Source organism: Pholis gunnellus (genome assembly GCF_910591455.1).
Source record: "Pholis gunnellus genome assembly, chromosome: 5".
NCBI classification, from domain to species: domain Eukaryota; kingdom Metazoa; phylum Chordata; class Actinopteri; order Perciformes; family Pholidae; genus Pholis; species Pholis gunnellus.
In genome coordinates this window covers 4,358,624-4,369,104 of record NC_136531.1, presented here as the reverse complement: position 1 = coordinate 4,369,104, position 10,481 = coordinate 4,358,624, and the positions used below count along the sequence as shown (strand labels likewise).

At 39.8% G+C, this 10,481-nt stretch overlaps 1 protein-coding gene across 1 annotated transcript; it reads right to left on the bottom strand.

The window, feature by feature from the left end:
- Nucleotides 1–7,473: 7,473 nt before the first annotated feature.
- Nucleotides 7,474–9,785, bottom strand: map1lc3c (microtubule-associated protein 1 light chain 3 gamma; the record flags this gene model as incomplete). The annotated part of the gene is made up of 4 exons (XM_079159689.1): nucleotides 9,715–9,785; nucleotides 9,576–9,631; nucleotides 9,377–9,483; nucleotides 7,474–7,636 (listed from the first exon to the last, which is right to left on the bottom strand). Exons 1-4 carry the CDS (start codon nucleotides 9,773–9,775, stop codon nucleotides 7,474–7,476), a joined length of 387 nt encoding a protein of 128 aa, XP_079015815.1. The 5' UTR covers nucleotides 9,776–9,785.
- Nucleotides 9,786–10,481: the final 696 nt, after the last annotated feature.

Genomic DNA, 10,481 nt, shown 5'->3' with positions numbered 1-10,481 from the left:
TAATGCGGTCTATTTCTGCTCATGAAACCCATGCATGGGAACGCACGCAATATACGTTACGCCCCGTTTCGGCTCATTGCAACATTGGGTAATTTTGTCGGCCCAGGCTAAATATTCTGTGTGTGTATTCAAATGTAGTATGTTTAAGGCGGACACATTCATGTATGCACATGCAGCACCCCCTGAACATATAGGGATCCTTGAAAGCTGTTTGTTTGTCTCTGGTGGTCCAGACTGAAATACCTCGACAACTACTGGACGGTTTGTCATTAAATGGACATTCATGGTCCACAGAGGATTAACCCTAATCACTCTGATGATCGCCTTGTTGATTGTGACTGAAATATCTCGACTAAACTTTGGTACATTCACGTTCCCCTCAGCAGTCTTTTGGGATCACTTTAATGTCGATCTCTGACTCTTCCTTTCAGTGAACTTTTACTTGTGAATTTGCACTGTTGATCAAAGTCGAACCTTCTCGACAGCGTTGACCTTTGAGGTAAGTCCAAAATGGACAAAGTTCAGCTGTGTTGCACCATTAACTTTCATTTAAACTCCTCTCCTCGGTTAGCCGTTAAGAGACAGGAGTCAATGACACAAATATGTCTTTTCGATAAATGTGGGATTACCAAACAAGCTGAGCCAGTGAGCTTTTGTCTTTTTCAATAACTTCTTATTGAACTAAATGGTGTACAGTGAAAACACATAATGCCAGGGGGGAAATAAACACATAGACCGAAGCTTTGACTGACAAATGTTAGCTTGTCCTCTAGTTCACCAAATAGCCCTGCAAGTAGCTCAGTCACTACATCACCAAATATCTAAACCAAATATTTGGCAGAGACGGAGAGCGGTTTATTCTCAAATAAAGATAAGCTAAGGAAATTATGAGAGCTGCAGTTTAACACCTGAGCCGTGCAAATGTAAAACTGAGAAGAGCCTGTCTCTTGTTGATTGAGATCCAGAGGTCACTTCCTCTCAGCATAAACAGCGTTTTTCCGAAGAGGATCTGCTGATGTGTGATGTCAGAGACTTCAGATTCGCAGACAGACAGAGAGGATGCTGGGACGGCAGCCTGCTGCCTGGAGCCACAGCGCCCCCTGCAGATGAGTGTCTGTCAATTTATTTTTGCGAGCAACTTCTATTTTGTTCATGACAGATTTTTTCTGGTGTTAAAATCAACAAACATTTTTTTTTTTACAGACTCTTCTCATATTTTGTCTTATTTCTCTAATGGTATTAAGAAATATATGAAAAAACACTGTATATGGTAACACTTTATACAATAAATGGAAATTGATAATCATTGAATGTTTTATGCAATATGTTGGAAATGCATTAAGTTTTTCCAAACAGAAAGAAATATGCTAATATTAAATGTGTGATATGTGAAATGATATCAAGTTTTGTCTTTTTGTCTTTTGGGGCGTTATCATAATGGTTTAAAATGACGTAGAATTACATCGTTTTTGCCCCCAAACGCAATATCTCCTGGTGTCTTTTATTCACTGTAGAAATTCAGAATGTGCGTCTTCATCCTGCTGCATAATACGTACGAGCATCCTGACTGAACAGCTCACACTCCTCAGCTCTGCATGCATAGCTGCCTCTCTGCTGCTGGATCCAGTCTGCAGGCATTATTTAATACATTATAGACAGAGACTATATGTTACAAATAACACAGGAAAGGACAATCATTACAAACACACCACCTTAACCCTGTAATGCTTGAATAGGAATATTATTGGTGTGTTTAAGGTCTGCTATAGAAGATGCATTGAAAGTATAAATAGGGTAACAATAAAATCATAACTGAAACAGTAACATGCTGAGATAAATAATGAATAAATAGGAATAAGTAGCAAGAGATTGCTGTTTCACACTCAAAGACTGTTGAGCACCTGACCAAATTATTGTTGTGCCTAAAGCGAACCAAACGTTAGTCATAACGCTGGAAAGACACAAAGAAATGATGACGTCCTGCTGATAGTGGAGTTGGATCAGTAAACGCATCTGTGTCAGTTTGAAGGCCGTGGACGATGTGTTTGGTCCTTTAATTCAAAGGACTGGTGGTAGTACTAAAAATGTTGTCTCAGAGTAAATATTAGAGACCCCTGCGACGTGTTTGGGTGTGTGAATAACCTTCAAACTCACAAATCTGTTACTAAAACATGGACCATCACCAACCTGTGTGCTCTTTGTTTGTTTGTTTGTTGTTGTTTATCACAGCCATTCACAGTTTCAATACTGGTTCCAAACACAAGTCTCTGTCCTCTGCTGTGACCCAGACAGACGGACGGACGGACGGATAGGACTGAAATGAAAGCAGACGGGGAGGACGAGGAGGACGAGGAGGACGAAGAGGACGAGGAGGACGAGGAGGACGAAGAGGATGAAGAGGAGAAAAAAACCGAAGCCAAACAAGGACGGAGTCTGGTTCCGTGGAGGTGATTGTGTCATGAATATTTAAAGCTCATTCCTGCAGGGCTGTGAAGGGAACACATGAACTTTTAATGAGCCGCAGGTTAAATGAGACATTTTATGTCCATAAATGGCTCATCGAGTGTGGCTTCAGTGTTGGGTGAATATCAATAAGGACGGAGTCACTTTTCCACTCCGCTGGTGTAACTCTGGTGTCTACTGCCTCTACGTTGACTCAACTACCACCGATGGAGCATCAGCAGAAAAAACTACATTTTGAATTATTATATATACCCACATATACCACCGTGGCAGCAGTTGTATATATTAGAATATGGCTATTTTCCGATATATGCATATGACATTTCTTTACAAGATAAATTCTGATATTTAAATATCATTCCTGATAAGAACATTTTCCTCTTTACCTTTGTGTTGTAGAAAAAAATGTGTAGAAAACACTTGCAGTGTCACAAGTGTGATGCTGTTGTGTTATACTATGGATTTTCCAGTATATTCAAATGTATATATGTATATATGTATGTCTATATCTTACTGGTTGTATTCAGTACAATCTTATTATCACTGATAGAAATGATGAAAAACTACAAAAATAAAATTTTACTTGTACAGAAAACAAAGGAATTATCCTTTAAGACTCTTAAAACTAAACTTAACTAAGACAATAAGAATCTGAAATAAAATGTGTGTGTGTGTGTGTGTGTGTGTGTGTGTGTGTGTGTGTGTGTGTGTGTGTGTGTGTGTGTGTGTGTGTGTGTGTGTGTGTGTGTGTGTCCACAGCTGCAGTATTAAGATGCTCTTCACGCACTTTCTGTTACCGTCTTCATGGGCTGCTGACGACGTGACTCTAATGTCAATAAATGTGTTGGAGACTTCCTCTGTCGTTACATTGTGTCTGTCTGTGCAGCTCGAAGGGACCAAACCTCACCGTGAGGACAAGACCTCAGTCATTCATTCCTTGCATCATCATTTATTTGTTGATTATATTTTTATATTATTAATCTGAATTCACAAAAGTTCCAAATAAATGTGATGCAGTGAATCGTAAAATATCTGCGATTCAGTAAAGTCACAGTAGTGAGTAGTATAAAATAGAAATACTCAAGTAAATTGTATGTAAGTAGTACTTGAGTAAATGTATTTAGTTCATTTCCACGACTGACGTTGTGAGATGAAGCTCATTTATGATAATATGCTTTCCATCTTTTGATTATTTGATTGAATGCTTCAGTATCACCATGGGACTTTGGACTAAATGGATGGTATTACCAGTTACAAAGTCATAGATTGATGCTCTGCAGGCTTCACTGACTTTGGGAAGTAAAAGAATAAAAGTCTCTAATGTACAAGTTTACACTCCCCGATTTCCTCCCCTGTAAACTCCAGAGGCTCCCAGCGCTGTTAATTGATGAGTAAGACAAAAACCCATTTCCCAAACGAGAGTGGATTCAGACAGGCGTAATGAGTCTGTGTGAAGTTGGGACCATTACAGCTGCACAACAACAGGCTTCATTAACTGCAGCGATTGGCTTTTCCAGAGGCCCGCGGTCACCGGCTGATTGCTGCGGGACATTAAGCAGAACCTCCGACTCCATCACACCAAGTTCCTCTCTGAAACAAAACACCGCTTTTGCTTGAACTAACCCTCTGACACGGATCGGTCAGTTCATCCGCTCTGCTGCGTGCGTTTTCTCCTTTATTCAACCTGTGTTGACGCTGCTGATAGAATAACACAAGACCACTAAAAACCAATTAGCTTTTTATTGTGCTTTCGGTGTCTTTTTAAAGAATGCATAAAGCGGGAGATCTGCACAGAAAGGAGTTTAGATAACAAAAGGAAAGTAATCGAGCTTCACTGCTGCTGAGTTAAAGCTAATTTCAAGGTTCTGTCTTCTGTCTACATTGGACATGAAAAACTGTAAAAAGCACCACACAAGTGACATGCAAAGATCACAAAATGCGCCAATGATTTAAGCAACGGAACATTTGGCAAACAATTCTGTCCAAAGCAACTTAGCATTAAATGTATTCAACCTCGACGGGAACAAGAAAAGACGTCATCGTCCCTCCCAAACAAACGAATAGTTTGTGTGTTCAGAGCTGCAGAACAAGTGCTTAAAGTAGCACGTCTGTGGTTATTTTAACCCAAACAACTAAGTAGTTATGTTGCCTACAGCTAACTGATTAGTGTCTGTGAAGACGGAAGGCCGTATGCATGCATTGACATGTGTTGCTGACTTTCGTAGGAAAACGCACAAAAAATGAGAAGTAACTTTTGCAAAGATATTACACAACCCGATGAATGAGGATACTTGAACAATACCCATGTTAGTTGTTTACGTTCATAATGTTAATTTTGAGGGGAGTGGCTTCAGAGGGAGGCCTGAAGGGACGGGCTGTCGATGTTGCCGACTTGGCGAATTTCTCGCTAAATTTAGCAACTTTTGAAGCTGAGCTGGGTTTTTCAGTTGGATACTTCGAAACCGACGAACAGAAGTTACCATATTTGGAATGTGGAGGAGTGACGTAGAGACATCGTATATGGCTCTGATAGCACCAGCAACCTGTCAATCACAAGGTAGCCCCGCCCCTAAATCATACTCTGCTTTATGGTCTGTTTGACTCTAAATTAATCATAATTTACTAAATGAACATCATGCTGTATTGAAAAAGACTTGAAACTAGAGATTGAGACCATAAACTCATGTTTACAATATTTACTGAGGTAATAAATCAGGTTAGAAGTAGAGTCATTTTCTCATAGACTTCTACACAATCTGACTTCTTTTTGCAACCAGAGGAGTCGCCCCCTACTGGTCAGTAGAGAGAATGGTAGTTTTAAGACACTTCTGCATCGGCTTCTCAGCAGAACCAGAGGTTATCACCGCATGAGGTAACACAACGGTGATTATGGCTGATGAAACCTTAGTCACACTAACAGCTCTGTGAGGCTGAGCTTGCCGTGCCCGCTGATGTTTAGGTATAATATAATGTAAAGGTATGATGTCTATCCGGTTTACCATCTTAACTGAGGCTGATGGGAACGTCATTAGTTCTGCAGGTATTTGGTCACAAACCAAACATTTTAATTTTGACCCAGTTTGTTCACTTTTATTGTTTTGACGATGTGTTTGACTAACAGTTAACAGAAATACACCTTCACCTGTAAAAGCACTTTAAACTGCATATATGTATATATGTATATATATATATATAAACTTGTATTACGCAGCTACTCTAAAAATAGAGACGCAGTTATTTCGTGCCTCACTATTGATTATTTCTTACAAATGTTAAAATCTGAACCGATTAGAAATCATTGAAAAGGACTCAGTCTGAACTGCTCTATAAACTGTATGGTGGCAGACTGATGAGTCTGTGTTTCCTCCTCGGTTAAGCAGTTGGTGGAGATTCAGTGGACGTAATCAGTTTTGTTAATTCAATTACAATTAATGGACCATAAACTAACAAGTGAGATCCAGGAAAAAAAAACACTCTCGTCAACTCCTCTAATGACGTCTGTAATGAAATCTAGTAAAGAAGGAAGTAACGACTTAATCACTGCACGAACAGATGAAGAAGAGAGCGAGGAAGAGGGCGCCTCTGCGTGGACGTTGTGTGATCTGATTTACTTTAAAATCAAAGAAAAAGATCTGTTGCATTTTTTTTATGTCCGATTTTATAATTAGAAACATTTTTGTGTTCACCAGAAAACAATCATTCCCTGAAACATGTTCACCAAAATAAAGCTACACGTGAGTCAGTCAGTGAGATAATGTAGATAATGTAGAGAGAGATTATCATCTTATCCTCTGAGTGAGAGCTGATGTAGCTCAGATAAACCTGGTCATCAATCATGTTCTCCAACAGACCATAATAGTTTTACTTCATCTCAGAGATCTGAATGAAGGCTCAACTGAAGGAGTCAGTAGATCGCTGCTGCCATCTAGTGCAGAGGCAGAATAAATAATCACTTCATGGGAAGATTGAAGTGCGCTGCAATACTTCCTCCATTACTACAACTAGACTAACCATTACAGCTCGTTTTCCTCATCAAATACAGTAAGAGAAGGTGTGTGGACTCATACTAACAAAGATTGAACAATTATCAAGGTCACATGTTCTGTGTGGCTTTTATGGATGACAGCATGCTTGTCTGGTTTGAATTATACCTTAATTATTTAATAATCTTTTGAGCTGTTAGGAACACATGAAAAAAAAAAACTAAAACTAGGTTTGCTGAAAACACCAACTGCTAAAACAGCTTTATTAAAGATAAGACACCTCATTTTAGGAAACTTAATACAAAAAATAAGTCTTAAGTAAACAAATGGTAGTTTCATGGTAATGTCTAGTTAGTCTTTTACCCTGTTCAGAGTTTTTAAAATGTAATTTTATAACTTCTTCAAAGGTAGTTCTCTGAATTAGTTTTCTCCTCAGACTGAGTCAGAAATCTCCACTTCAGTATCATTTACATCCACCTAACTTTAGTTTCAGTCTCATCTTTCTGCAGGTTTTCATTCATCCATCAAATACAGCACGATTTATGAACATTATCTAAAAAAAAAACTGAAAACGTGTTTTTTATAGTAGACTGATTTATGGAGAGATAAAGATCTTCAACGTGGCCTCTTTAGAAACCCTCGACACTTTAACGTCAACATGAAACAAGAATTTTGAAGCAGGCCTTATTCAAGGTTGCATTTTCCATTCTGGGAATGTCTGCAAATGCGCTCATATTTGATAAGACAATGCACTATTTTCTTAGATAAACTGAATTCCAGAAAATGTGCAATGTCTTGGACGTAATCAACCGGAGCAGTTGGGGCCTTGACCATTTCTTTAAAAGAAGAAGTCAGACTGCATCAATTCACTATTCATAAGATTTATTGGATCCACATACTTTAATTAAAATCCAGCTTTCACAATTAACATAATCAACAAATATTACAATATATACATAATATTTTTCTATTTACAGCAGATACGGAGGCCTGCAGCCTTTTAATACTATAAAATCTAAAAGCGGCGTCAGTGTCCGAACATCTCCTGCGAGGCGTAGGTCATGTAGAGGAAGCCGTCCTCGTCCTGGTGCTCTTTGTACACCTGAGCCATGGTGAGAGACATGCTGGCCAGCCCGTTGTTGTTGATGAGCAGGTAGAAGGCCTGAGACGGCAGCAGAGCCATCCTGTTCCTGAGGGACAGAAGACAAAGAGCGGACATTAATGGGGCGACGGACCTGCAGACGGTTAGCGGCGTCGCATACCTGCAGCTCCCACGTGAGACGCTGGCTCAGCACTAAAAATGTGGATCCACTATTGTTTATTATCCAGCTCCTTCGGCCGCAGACGTCAGCTGTGACCAAGTTCCATTCTTAATTCTGAGCACCAAATTTGTTGCGGTACACATTTGGAGAAGTGACAAACACCTACACAGGAATGTTGGTATGCAGACTTTCAAAAACAGTGGGCCCCGCACTGTCCCACAATGCATTGCACAAAGACATGAGGCACTGCTCTACAACTTTAAAAACCCCAGAAACATGTCAAAAAAAACAAACAAGTGCTGTACAAAACCTAGTAGAAGAAAGAAGACGTGTAAAGTACAAACGGCGCACTATTAGCATGCCTTATTGATTTAGGACACGGTCTTGTGCGATGCTCAATGAAACCACACATCTGTTACTTATGCAATGGCACTGCAACTATTACAGTTTAGCCAGATTACTTAATTGCTATAATTGAACCACGAGCTCCTACTGATTGTGGAACAGCCATCTGACTCGTGTCTGTGGACACTTTTACTGAAGCAGAGGAAAGTAACTCCTGTTGAGTTTCTGCTGTGTAATCATGACTGACAAAATGAGGAAGCAACACAACTGAAGAGATTCAAAGACTCTGGAAGAGGCTGAGAACGACTATAGTCCTCAACATTCATCCGTCCAGATCATAGTCGCTATGGAAGAGACTCAAAGAAACTTATTAAAAACAAGAATCTGAAGCCGATCCTCCAAACTGAAGCAGGTTAAAGTCTTTAAGTAGCCAGCGGTTCTTTGAATGAGCACTTCATGCAAACAATGATGATGTCGACCCATGAAGGCTTCAGTTAACAAGCTGGTTAAAATATCCTGCGTCTCACTGGCTGTTTGACTCGTTTAAAAGACTTTAGGACTCAAAGTGACAGTTTGTGTGAAGACAAACGGGGACTGACTGTTTCTGCTGCGTAATCATGACCAACAAGAAGCTTCTCAGGAACTAAAGACTTTCATAATGAAGTTTGGTGACTTTTTTTTAAATTAGAAAATAGACCAGTCCTGCAGAACTCCAACAGATCTTTTAGTAAATGTTTTCACGCAGTACAAGTTGTGTGAATTAGCAGCCTTGATTTTTTTTTTACAGCAAATAAAAACTTTTCTTTAAAAATAATCCTTGTTTTAAGACTTTACCCCCTAAAGTAGCTTTAAAGATAGAAAATACATTTTCCAGACTATATTCTGGACCTCACAATAAAATTGGCCAAACTTGAATTGATTAATTTTATTAAGCCATAAAAAAAAAAAAAAAAAAAAAAAAAAAAGCTCATAAATTGTGCGGATTCTTTTTGGTGTTACGATAATTAACTCAAGTTTTGAATTTCGGAGCGTTTGGTTGAACAAAGTTTTTAGGAAATCATTTTCAGTCATTTATTTCCACCATTTTCTACCCATCAAGCAAATGACCACCACGTTAATCGATACTAAAGACAATCACTATACACTGTGTTCCACCACTCCAATGAACTATATAAACTTAATGTCACCCTGTTCTCTATCGTAGCTCTGCTCCAGCAAGTAGTCAGACTCCCAATAGTCGCGATCCTTTAGCACATTTAAAGTCTGACATAAGTGATCTCTTATAATAATCGTTTGGACTTCCAAACACGAGGTGAACTTTACCTGATGATGGTGACAAACTGAGTCATGGTGAGTTCATGGGGCACCAGGAACTTGGTTTTATCCAGCGGAGGAAGATACTTCTCCCTCTCGTACCGTTCAATTATAACCTGCGAGAAAGCATCCGTTAGTGAAACCGGAGAGGACACTTTAAATCAAAAGGACTTACCGGTTAATTATGAGAGTTTCACGGCAAACTTACCGGGATTTTGTTGGGGAACTTCGACCTGATCCCCGCCACTTCTTGTTTCCTTATAGCTGCACAGGAAGAAAAAGAACACATCAATTAGTTTAAGTTTCCAATCTCCCCATCACATTACTCTCGTGTGTGAGGCATTTACCGAAGCTCTTCCTCTGTTTGAACGGTTTGTTCTGCACCTGGGTTTTGTCAAACGGAGGCATGCTATGTGTGTTTGAACCCTTGTGTGTGTGTGCGCGTGTGTGTGTGTGCGCGTGTGACGGAGGAAGCGGCAGCAGAGAGCGACAGAGCTGGTTGAACTTGTGGTGTGAACTGAGCAGGAGTTAAATAGGGAGGAGAGGCGGCTGTGGCGCATCAGCTGATTAGCACATGGCCGCAGGAGGAATCATCCGCGAGGTTTAATCGAGTTTTGAGACACACACACACACACACACAGGGTGGCCGCCGGGCTGAGCACCACTCACCACTGCCCCATACGCAGAGATGCATCAAAATGTATTTTGATACAAAATACCCCCAAATAAATGTATTACAACAAAATTCAAAATACAAAATACTGGTCCCAGAAAATGTAACAAAATACATGTATTTTGTATTTAAAATATAGGAAATACTTTTTTCTAGATTTTCTGTTTTCTCACAATTTGGTATAGCAGAGCATTCAGTTTTGGGCTATATAATGTACATGGCTCTTGTTCAGCCATGTCAGTTTATTTTGTGTTCATACAGCTGTAGTAAACAGCCGACGTGTGGCTCGCTAGACACAGTGAGCTCGATGAAATCCACGGAGCTCCTCCGGACTATGTTATGAACCAGACATGACGGCGTTTAGTTCCCTGTGATATCTGGGACTTCCACAACACGTACTGAGCCGAAATAGAGGCTGTTTTTCTACGGTTGATGGCGGAC